Here is a 12,591-nt window from a genome sequence, read left to right as displayed (position 1 = left end):
GCAGCTCACTCACCTGCTCACCCAGGTTTGACTTGTTCTCTTATCAGTGCATTGTGGCATGCAGATACACAGCAGCAGCAGAGGCTCCCAGATTTTATGATCTTTTAACAGCACAGCAGCAGTCAGCTGGACACCGGGATGATCCTGCAACAGGTCAGATTCACCTTCATTTTCCAGTGTTTTCCTCCCAGCCTCAGTTTTATTCTTCCATGGCTTCGTTTACATTCCTTATGTATGAACTGTAAAGGACACATACTCCTCAGAAACGCAGGAGCACGCTCACTTACTTGCTGTAATACTTGAATACTTGAATTGAATCTTTGTCATATTTTTTGTTTTCTAGTAAAATGTTACCTTTTATCACTTGATAAAAAACAACACCTTGCACTTACCAATATGTAACACAGCAGCTTTGTGGTTTTTGCTGTAGTCAGAGTATAGTGTAGCTCTGCCAGTGGTTTAGGTAAAGCAAATGACTTTACTAATGTCAGAGACAACTGTAACTGATTCTGTGAAACAGAAAGAGCTTGGTTAAAGAAATAAATGACTAACGGTAATGAAAAAAAGAGATTTGTCAAGCGTAGCTGGATTAAAGAGCTTAACAAAGACAGTATGAAAAATGTATTATGAGACATGAAACCATGAAAGACCAGCAAAATAACTCCCAGCAGCATAAACAGCACAGGGCAGGAAGCTTCTTCGTGGAGCAGGCATCTCATGAATATGCACTCGGAGAAAGTGAGTCTGCATTCATTCATGAAGTAAAACAGCTGGCTGGTGAATAGGATGTCTTGATCCACGCTCAATCATCCAGGTGAGTAAATCTCCAAAAGCTGATTCTGTTCATCTCGACGTTTTCAGTGGGAGAAACGTTTTGTCACTCATCCAGGTGACCAGCTGACTGCAGGTTTCCCCAATCTTATAAACTGTTCCTTCAGTGGGCTGGTGTCAGTTATTATGCACTGTTTATAAGGCTGGGGAAACCTGCAGTCAGCTGAGACTGAAGACGTCACCTGGATGATGATGAAACGTTTCTCCCACTGAAAACGTCCAGATGAACAGAATCAACTTTTGGAGATGTTATAGGACCTTCTTTCTTTGAGGGGACAACACAGATCTTCCAAAATACAAAACAACTTTGTCTCATGGTAAATGGATAAACAAGCCTTTCTTTACACCTTCAGATTGTTTATCTTCAGTATCCACTTTACTGTTTGTTGTTTTCTTTAACAGCCTAAAATGATATGCGGGCCAGGAACTGGTTTGATTTATTTAATAATTTATTTATTAATAATATAAGAAAATCCTACAGAATCGTATTAATAGAGTGGTACAAAAACCGATCTTTTAAAAAGTAAAGGGACTGGTTCTTATATAACACGTTTCTACTCTGAGCACTCAAAGCACTCAAAGCACTTTGAACAACTTGCCTCATTCACACAAGCACTTTCTCTATGTTCTTTCTATCTAATGTTCACGCTAGATAAGCATCCAGATCCTTATCTAGCCTAAGGATATTTGGCATGTAGACTGGAATCAAGCCACCAAAATGTACCATTTTAAGAAAAAAAATAGGCTAATTTTGAATTCTTTTGGCAGCAACACATATCAACAAAAGTTGGGACAGCGTACCACACCCTGTTCTTTAAACAAGAGTCCATAAATGTCTGAGGAGACCAGCTGCAGGACTTTTAGGAGAGATATGTTGTTGCACTCTTGTCTAGTTGTGAAATGTTTTCAGTTGGTAGAAGGACTGCATAAGCTGCAAACACTATCACAGTCTTTGCAGATTATGCAAGTTGGGAGGATATTTTTAGCTCTAAAAGCTTTTAGGATTGATAGGCACCGTGCACATTTTCACTGCTATGCAGATGACACCCAGCTCTGTCCATGAAGCCAGATAACACACACCAATGAGTTAAACTGCAGGAATGTCTTAAAGACATAAAGACCTGGATGGCCGCTAACTTTCTGCTTCTTCTTTTTTCCAGCAGTGTCTTTATTTATTTTGAACATAGCAGTGTACACATCTATGAAGCGTAACCAAACAAGTAGAATAGAATAGAATAGAATAGAATAGAATAGAATTAAACTTTATTGTCATTGCACATGCACAGGTACAGGGCAACGAAATGCAGTTTGCATCCATCCAGAAGTGCTTTAGTGATATAGATATATTACAATATATATTAGCAATAATATAGATATGTGAGTATATTACAGAAATGGGTCTATTATGGTATGTTATAATGTACACGGTATGAAGTATGTTGTGAATATTCTATAACTATAAGTATGTACAGGCTGTAGTGAGTACAAGCTATGTACAGGCTATGAACAGGATATAAATATGAAAAACTATACAGAATATGAAATAAATAACTTTACAGGAATCTGAGATATACAGCTATACAGAAATGGGAACTATGCAAGTTGTAAACAGTTGTAGGATTAAAGATTATCGAATGTACAGAATGATTATTCACACAGAGCTATACAGTAGTGCAGTTAAGATAAGTGAGGGTGTAGATAGTTTCTACAGAGGCTATATAAAGTGCTGGTGGTTGTGAGTGGTGGTTCAGTCCATGTTATTATTGCGTGTTTGAGGGTACAGTTGTCCATTGTGTGTGTGTGTATGTTCAGTCCATGAGTTTAACGTGGGTCAGATGTCAGGAGGCAGAGTTCAGGAGTCTGACAGCTGTGGGGAAGAAGCTGTTCCGGTACCTGGTGGTCTTAGTCCGGAGGCTCCTGTGGCGCCTCCCAGAGGGCTGGAGGGTGAAGAGTCCATGTGATGGGTGACTGGGGTCTTTGATGATTTTCCCAGCCCTTTTCAGACACCGCTTCCTGTAGATGTCTTTTATGGCAGGAAGTGGTGCTCCGGCGATGCGCTGGGCAGTTTTCACAACCCTCTGCAACGCCTTCCGGTCCGAGGCAGAGCAGTTCCCGTACCAGACTGTTATACAGTTGGTCAGGATGCTCTCGATGGTGCAGCGATAGAAGTTCACCAGGATGTCTGAGGACAGGTGGTTCTTCCTCAGAGTCCTCAAGAAGAAGAGGCGCTGGTGAGCCTTCTTGACCAGCTTGGAGCAGTTGGTCGTCCAGATGAGATCCTCGGAGATGTGGACTCCCAGGAACTTGAAGCTGCTCACACGCTCCACAGCCGTCCCCTTAATGTGGATGGGTGGATGTGGGTCAGCATTCCTCCTGTAGTCCACGATGAGCTCCTTGGTCTTCTCGGTGTTAAGCAGCAGGTTGTTTGTGTCGCACCACTCAGCCAGACGATCCACCTCCTCCCTGTAGGCGGCCTCATCGTTGTCACTGATGAGGCCAATCACCGTGGTGTCATCTGCAAACTTAATGATGGTGTTGGAACCATCAGCAGGTGCACTTCAAGTAGCTACACTTACAGAGACTACAAGCTACACATACTGCCTTTATACACATAACACCATATAGGAGAGGATGAGAAAAAAAAAACCAGCAACGACAAAACAACAAAAAACAACACAACACAACACAAAAGCAAAACAAACAAGGAGGGAAAAAAAGAAAAAAAATTATGCACCCTCACAGGTATATGTTCAATGTAAATTAGAAAGTAGTTGTTTAATGTCAAGCAATAAACATATTCCCAAATGGACTGCAGAGGGCCACCTATGAATCCTCCCCAAAAATTTCCACCAAGTGGGGCAAGTTTTTATTAGCAAGGAAGTTTTTGAAGGGGCCCCAGATGCTATCAAAGCATCGTTGCTTACCCCTGATTGCGTAGGTGATCTTTTCTAAGGGCAGAGTAGACGTTAACTCTGAAATCCATTTACTTCTTCTTGGTCTATCCACCTCTTTCCAAGTAATGGCAATCACTCACTTAGCCATCAGCAGCCCTATGTCTAAAAATAAGCGATGTTTCCTTGTTATATTACAGTTAGCTGGACAGGTGCCCAGCAGAAAAAGTTTTGGTTCTAAATGCATTTTTATTTCTAATATTTCTTCAGTCCATTGTTTCACTTCTTCCCAGAATTTCCTAATTTCAGGACACTGCCACAAACAATGGAGAAGTGTGCCCTTTTCCTCGTTGCATTTTATACAAACATCCGGGATGGTACTGTAGAAAGCATTAAGTTTGACTGGAGTCATGTACGTACGCATTAACCAAGAGATTTAAACGCGTGTTCACTGTTTGTGATTGTGCCCTGGCGCAAGCCCTCTCCCTCTCTTCAAGGGAGATGTTCTCCTGTAAGTCTTCTTTCCAGGATTCAAGCTTCTTTACGGACGTTTCTGTAGAGGCAGCCACCAGTTCATTATAGGTTTTGGAAATCAAGCCCCTTCCCCGGCAATCTTTCACCATCATTTCTTCAAGTGTTGATAGGCCAGGAATGGACAAGGGCTGGTTTTGCTGTGCTCTAATAAAATCTCTCAGCTGTAAATATCTAAAGAACTGGCTGCGGACTATGTCATGCTTTACAACCATTTCATCAAAGGACAGTAAATGTTTATTTATTATTGTAAAGATCTCCTATTTTTTGTAACCCCCCCTCAGCCCATATTTTAAATCCCCCTTTCACCCCGTCCTGGGGGGAAATTATCATTTCCCCATATCCACAGTGGCACATTCTCTTCTGAATAGTAAATTAGTGTTCTCAGCATTGCATTGGGCCCGAAGCAGCAATAAATTTTGGTGTATTTCAGGGGACCTTGTTTGATAGTATTCATTTTCTAATTCCTTTATTTTTGTCTCTATCCGTTTTGCCTTTTGGAAAGTCAATCTTGCTTTAGAGCTAGTGATGCTAATTATTTGGCCCCTAATAAAAGCCTTAAAAGCCTCCCATATTATGCTTGCAGAAGTTTCTGTTTTATTCATTTCAAAATAGAGGCTAATTTGTTCATCCAAAAGTGAGACAAAACCAGGGTCCGCCAACCATTTTTGTTTGCAACGCCAAATCCTAGCATCTTTCACAAGCTTTGAGTCCTCAACCAATGAGCCCTGACAGGCTCACCTGTGAGGTGAAACCATATCAGGTGATGACATCATGAAGCTCACTGAGAGAAGGCCGAGGGTTTGCAGCGCTGTCAACACAGCAGAGGGCGGCTACTGTCAGGAATGTAAAATATAAAATATATTTAGAGTTATTCATCAATTTTTTTTGCTATATAATTCCATATATCTTGTTTCATATATTTGATGGCTTCACTTTGTATCTACAAAGTAAACTATTAAAAATAAAGAAAAACCATTAAAGCGAACGTGGCTCAAGAGTTGGGAGTTCACCTTGTAATCAGAAGGTTGCCGGTTCGAGCCCCGGCTAGGACAGTCTCGATCGTTGTGTCCTTGGGCAACACACTTCACCCTACCGCCTACTGGTGTTGGCCAGAGTGGCCGATGGTGCGATATGGCAGCCTCGCCTCTGTCAGTCTGCCCCAGGGCAGCTGTGGCTACAACTGTAGCTGCCTCCACCAGTGTGTGAACGTGAGAGTGAATGAATAGTGGCATTGTAAAGAGCTTTGAGGGTCTCGAAAAGCTCTGTATAAATACAATCCATTATTATTATTAAATGAGAAGGTGTGTCCAAACTTTTGACTGGTAGTGTAGCTCATAACTTGATCTTCAGGCATATTATTGTGGAGCTGATTGATAGATACAGAATGAAAGCATCAAATACTTTCCATTCAGTTTAAATGCTTAAGGCCTTAAAGCTAAGAGTAAAATTAACATTTAACTTGTGCTTGCTCATAATTCAATTCAATTCAATTCAATTTTATTTATATAGCGCCAAATCACAACATAAGTCGCCTCAAGGCGCTTCATAGATACAGAGAAAAACCCAACAATCATATGACCCCCTATGAGCAAGCACTTTGGCAAAAGTGGGAAGGAAAAACTCCCTTTTAACAGGAAGAAACCTCTGGCAGAACCAGGCTCAGGGAGGGGCGGGGCCATCTGCTGCGACCGGTTGGGGTGAGAGAAGGAAGACAGGATAAAGACATGCTGTGGAAGAGAGACAGAGGTTAATAACAGATATGATTCAATGCAGAGAGGTCTGTTAACACATAGTGAGTGAGAAAGGTGACTGGAAAGGAAAAACTCAATGCATCATGGGAATCCCCCGGCAGCCTACGTCTATTGCAGCATAACTAAGGGAGGATTCAGGGTCACCTGGTCCAGCCCTAACTATATGCTTTAGCAAAAAGGAAAGTTTGAAGCCTAATCTTGAAAGTAGAGATAGTGTCTGTCTCCTGAATCCAAACTGGAAGCTGGTTCCACAGAAGAGGGGCCTGAAAACTGAAGGCTCTGCCTCCCATTCTACTTTTAAATACTCTAGGAACAACAAGTAGGCCTGCAGAGCGAGAGCGAAGTGCTCTAATAGGGTGATATGGTACTACAAGGTCATTAAGATAAGATGGGGGCTGATTATTTAAGACCTTGTATGTGAGGAGCAGGATTTTGAATTCAATTCTGGATTTAACAGGAAGCCAAAACAGGAGAAATATGCTCTCTCTTTCTAGTCCCTGTCAGGACTCTTGCTGCAGCATTTTGGATTAGCTGAAGGCTTTTCAGGGAGTTTTTTGGACATCCTGATAATAATGAATTACAGTCGTCCAGCCTGGAAGTAATAAATGCATGAACTAGTTTTTCAGCGTCACTCTGAGACAGGATATTTCTAATTGTAGAGATGTTGCGCAAATGGAAGAACGCAGTCTTACATATTTGTTTAATATGTGCGTTGAAGGACATGTCCTGGTCAAAAATGACTCCAAGGTTCCTCACAGTGTTACTGGAGGCCAAGGTAATGCCATCCAGAGTAAGAATCTGCTTAGATACCATATTTCTAAGCTTTTCAGGGCCGAGTACAATAACCTCAGTTTGATCTGAATTAAGAAGCAGAAAGTTAGCGGCCATCCAGGTCTTTATGTCTTTAAGACATTCCTGCAGTTTAACTCATTGGTGTGTGTTATCTGGCTTCATGGACAGATAGAGCTGGGTGTCATCTGCATAGCAGTGTAAATGTATGCTATGTCTTCTAATGATGCTGCCTAAGGGAAGCATGTATAATGTAAACAGAATTGGTCCTAGCACTGAACCCTGTGGAACTCCATAATTAACCTCAGTGTGTGAAGAGGACTCTCCATTTACATGCACAAACTGGAGTCTATTAGATAGATATGATACAAACCACTGCAGCACAGTACCTGTAATACCTACAGCATGTTCTAATCGCTCTAATAGGATATTATGGTCGACAGTATCGAACGCTGCACTGAGGTCTAGCAGGACAAGCACAGAGATGAGTCCACTGTCAGAGGCCATAAGAAGATCATTTGTAACCTTCACTAAAGCTGTTTCTGTGCTGTGATGAGCTCTGAAACCTGACTGAAACTCTTCAAATAAACCTCTGCAGATGATCTGTTAGCTGTTTGACAACTACTCTTTCAAGGATGTTTGATATGAAAGGAAGGTTGGAGATTGGCCTATAATTAGCTAAGACTGCTGGGTCTAGAGATGCTTTTTGAGTAAAGGTTTAACTACAGCCAGCTTGAAGGCCTGTGGTACATAGCCGATTATTAGAGATAGGTTGATCATATTTAAGATCGAAGAATTAATTAATGGCAGGACTTCTTTGAGCAGTTTTGTAGGAATGGGGTCTAAAAGACACGTTGATGGTTTGGAGGAAGTAATTATTGAAGTTAACTCAGAAAGATCAATTAGAGAAAAAGAGTCTAACTTAACATCAATGGTACTAAGAGTAGCTGTAGATAATATTACATCTGTGGGATGATTATTGGTAATTTTTTCTCTAATGATTAAAATGTTATTTGTGAAGAAGTTCATGAAGTCATTACTAGTTAACGTTAAAGGGATGGTTGGCTCAACAGAGCTCTGACTGTTTGTCAGCCTGGCTACAGAGCTGAAGAGAAACCTGGGGTTGTTCTTATTTTCTTCAATCAGTGATGAATAGTAAGATGTTCTGGCTTTGCGGAGGGCTTTCTTATAAAGCAGCAAACTATTTCTCCAGGCTAAATGATGATCCTCTAGATTTGTGACACGCCATTTCCTCTCCAGATTACGAGTCATCTGCTTTAGGCTACGTGTTTGAGAATTATACCACGGAGTCAGGTACTTCTGATTAGAGACCTTAGTTTTCACTGGAGCTACAGTATCCAGAGTCGTACGTAGTGAGGAGGTGAAATTATTAACAAGATGATCGACCTCTGTTGGGGTAGCGTTCAGATAGCTGCTCTGCTCTATGTTGGTACAGGGCATTGAAGATGATAACAGTGGGTGGATTATATTCTTAAACTTAGTTACAGTGCTTTCAGAAAGACATCTACTTTGATAAAGTCTACTCTCCACCGCTGTGTAATCAATTATTGTAAATGTAAATGTTATCAGGAAATGATCAGACAGGAGAGGGTTTTCAGGAAACACTGTTAAATGTTCAGTTTCTATGCCATATGTTAAAACAAGATCTAGAGTGTGATTAAAGTGGTGGGTGGGTTCTTTTACAGTTTGAGAGAAACCAATTGAGTCTAATAACAGATTAAATGCCATGTTGAGGCTGTCATTTTTAGCATCTACATGGATGTTAAAATCACCCACAATAATTATTTTATCTGAGCTCAGAACTAAATCAGATATAAAGTCTGAGAAATCAGACAGAAACTCTGTGTAAGGCCCAGGTGGACGATAGATGATAACAAGTAAGACTGGTTTCTGAGTTTCACAGCTGGGGTGGACAATGTTAAGCATCAGGCTTTCAAATGAATTAAAAGTCTGTCTTGGTCTTTCATTAATTAATAGGCTGGTGTGAAAAATTGCTGCCACACCGCCCCCTCGGCCTGTGCTTCGAGATTTCTGGTAGTTATAGGGGGTCATATGATTGTTGGGTTTTTCTCTGTATCTATGAAGCGCCTTGAGGCGACTTATGTTGTGATTTGGCGCTATATAAATAAAATTGAATTGAATTGAATTGTTTGAGCCAAAGTGGACTACATGGGAGACGACCAAGGAGGACACCATTACTGAAAACAAACAATAAAAAAGCCAGACTGGAATGTGCCAACCTACATGTTGACAAGCCACAAAGCTTCTGAGAGAAAGTCCTATGGAAGGATGAGACAAAAATGGAACCTTTTGCCAAGGCACATCGGGTCTATGTTCACAGACTTTGCTTGATCTGGCACAGTGTCTTGAATCTGTGCAGGGTACAATGAAATCTCAAGACTATCAAGGGATTCTAGAGAGAAATGTGCTGGCCAGTGTCAGAAAGCTTGGTCCCAGTCGCAGTCAGGGGTCTTGCAACAGGACAATGACCCAAAGCAGAGAGCTAAAACCCCCAAGAATGGCTAAGAGGAAAACATTGGACTATTCTAAAGTGGCCTTCTATGAGCCCTGACCTCAATCCTATTGAGCATCTTTGGAAGGAGCTGAAACATGCCGTCTGGAAAAGGCGCCCTTCAAACTGGAAAAAACTGGAGCAGTTTGCTCATGAAGAGTGGGCCAAAATACCTGCTGAGGTGCAGAAGTCTCATTGACAGTTACAGGAATCGTTTGATTGCAGCGATTGTCTCAAAAGGTTGTGCAACAAAATATTAAGTTGTGGGTACCATCATTTTTGTCCAGGCCTGTTCTATGCATTTATTTTGTAAGTAATTCTGTTGAAGCATGGAACGCTGAACACTGTAGCAATGCTCACAGGTACTAGTGAGACAGCTATTCAGGTGAAAGAGATTAGACAGGTTCCTCCGGCTTATCTCTCAATACATCTGAGGGAGGGCAAAAGGACTTTACATACAGCCTTTTATGATTAAAGTTATATAGAGTGACATACCAGAGTTTATCTGTACAGTGTGTGGTTTTGCTAATAGTTAATTATTCTTAAATCTAATCAGAATATGATAGAATAAGTGGTAAATGGCCTGTATTTGTATAGCGCTTTACACATTCAGTCATCCACACATTCACACACTAAATAGATCTAATCAAAATGTAATCAATAAAGTTAGAATCACCACAATGAAATGTTTCTGATACCAGAGTTCTGGTCTTTTGTCTGTGTGTGTGTGTGTGTGTGTGTGTGTGTGTGTGTGTGTGTGTGTGTGTGTGTGTGTGTGTGTGTGTGTGAACGTAATATGGTCAACACCTTGGAGACGCTTACAGCTGCTGTGAAGGCTCAAAACAACACCATTGAGCGTATGAGGGGAAACATCAGAGAGAGGCCTGCTCAAAATGACACCCTTGAGCGACAGTTGGAAAACATCGCGGAACGGATCACTGCAGTTGTGAAGTCTCAGAATCAAAAGACTGACAACACCACGGAACAGAAGTTTGATACCATCATGGGGAGGCTCGCAGCTCTTCAACGGGAGATCGAGAGACCAGCCTCGGAGTGCTAGAATTCGAGCTGCTCACAAAGGAGAAATCAACAATATTCAACATTTGGACACCACAGCCCCAGCTGCAGGCCCAAGGCTGGAGCCCACCAAAACAACTCCCTGATAACGACTGTGTGATGACTATTCTTCCCGCCCCATGAAGGACACCTGGATTGGCTGGAGGACTGTTTACTTAGCCTGATAGGCCGAAGGACACTGTCTCAGCTAAACTATGGACACACACACACACACACTTACACTGATAAGCACTCACTCATCCCCCTCCCTTTCCAACGCCTTCGATGCTTGTGCCCTACCGGGGATGATAGCAGTCAACTGGACCAGCACAGATGCTGCAGGACCGGATGCGCTGTCTACGCCGGCTCTCTCTTACCCTTTACCCGCCCCTGTTGCTTGTCTCGTGTTTCTATGGTGTATTGATAGTCATGTGCTTTTGTGCTGAGGTGTTTTTTCTTTTATCAAACTGTTCTCCCACTAGGAGCTCAGTCTGAGTGGAGTTTTTTTTCTCCTCCTCTTACCTCATGTAGTGTATTTTCGTTGTTTTTTTCCTATCAGCCTACCTTCTGACATGTCTGCCCAATGTGATGTTTGTGTAAAGTTGGTCAGAAGGTTCCTTTGTGAGTGCGCATGCGCCATTAGCGTGCTGCCTGCTGTAACCCCTAATTTCCCTCGGGATGAATAAAGTATTCTGATTCTGATTCTGATTCTGAATGCAAACAAACGCTGTTGTGACAGTGATGTACGCTGTTCTGATGGTATATATGCATCAATCTATCAATCGTTTGTTGTAAGATTCAGATAATTATTTATTAAAGTGAGACATTTTAAATGAGAATAAGAAAGAAAAGTATTTCTTTGTGCCCCCCTCTCCCTGTTAATGCCCTACATGGCCCCCTGGCAACACTTTGCTAGACCCGCCCCTGCACAGTTACCAGCTGTCAGCTGCTTAGAAAAGGATCCTGGTGTTATTTGTCTCTCAGAAACAGTTCATAACTTCAACTCATTCATGTCACCTAAAAGGTAAACCTGTTTCTCCATCACAGCTCTGATGATTCAGTAAGGACATCTCCTGGTTTCATCTTCATGTTTCCCTCTCACCACATATCCAAACCGACATCATGACCAGCAGCTTTACAGCTGTGGCTCCAGCAAACATCAGCTGATACTAGAAATTAATATTAAATAAATTCTAACAACAGCTGATCAAGCTTAAACGTGCTGCTGTTGTTTAGCGCGACATCTGCTGGTTTCCTCTTTCTGGCGCAAAGTTAGCGATAAACAAACAAGAGAGACGATCAGCTGATCATTGATCAGTTTCATGATTGAAGTAGAAACAGGAGAGGGAGGGGAGAGAATGAAAGAAGAAGAGGCAGCTGTGCAGCAAAGACACAGAATAACTGCAGCTTTGTGTCTTTTTCATTGTAGCTGAATTACGGGACAAACTGTGTTTCTTTTCACCTCAACACGAAACGAATAATATTTTCTCTGAATACGAGATGATTCCGTCGTTTTACAGGACAGTTGGCAACTCTACTACCTAACCTTATGAATAAAATAAAGTTAACTATCAGTAACATCATAGCACCACCCAGCTGTATAGAAACTCCGTCATACTAGCTAGTACCCAGCATAACGAAAATAAACTCCACCTAAACTTGGTTCATATCTGACCCAGATAGACTGCAGGTCATAACTTCTTACCTGAAGTTCAGTTCACCTGATACTCGGACCGGCGGCCGCCTCGGGTCTCTCCTCCTCCTTCCTCCCTTTCTCTCATCCACCTGCTGGCCTCCACCACTTGCTAATGTTGCTGAATCTGTGGAAGCTCCGCGATAGCCACCACACGAAGTAACGAATAACGAGCCTATCAAAATCCCAGTAACGAGTAACGCGTTCCCGGTTTTGGCATAATAACTAGTTACCGTGCTCGTTACCACAATAATAACCTAGTTACTGTAACGCGTTACTTACGTGTTATGACAGACAGAGACACAGACGCAGACTCATAAGCAGGCTTAATGACATCATGGACAGACAGGGGGGGACATGGAAGGAGGGAGCAGGACAGGCACAGAACAGAAACCTAACAAAACGGCGAATAATACTGGGATACCTAATCAGAATAACAAAAGCACAAAGAAACACAAAACACAACACACAGACTCAGGACCATGACAGTGTGTGCTTCTGTGCTGCTATTGT

General features: G+C 42.0%; 1 protein-coding gene across 1 annotated transcript in view; it reads left to right on the top strand.

Annotated features, from left to right (window-relative positions):
* Positions 1-641: 641 nt before the first annotated feature.
* The window catches only part of plcd4a (phospholipase C, delta 4a), a 67,487-nt gene continuing 55,537 nt past the window's right edge, over positions 642-12,591 (top strand). The window contains exon 1 of the mRNA XM_086283617.1: positions 642-738. Coding sequence (XP_086139743.1) covers positions 642-738 — 97 coding nt within the window. The remainder of the gene's footprint in view (positions 739-12,591) is intronic.

This window comes from Aulonocara sp. 'chitande type north' Nkhata Bay, linkage group LG23, assembly GCF_057382095.1.
Source record: "Aulonocara sp. 'chitande type north' Nkhata Bay isolate Kocher_YH1m ecotype deep benthic linkage group LG23, A_spYH_male_GT1.1, whole genome shotgun sequence".
Taxonomy (NCBI): domain Eukaryota; kingdom Metazoa; phylum Chordata; class Actinopteri; order Cichliformes; family Cichlidae; genus Aulonocara; species Aulonocara sp. 'chitande type north' Nkhata Bay.
The sequence above is the reverse complement of the archived record's forward strand: the minus strand, read 5'-3'. Positions and strand labels throughout refer to the sequence as shown.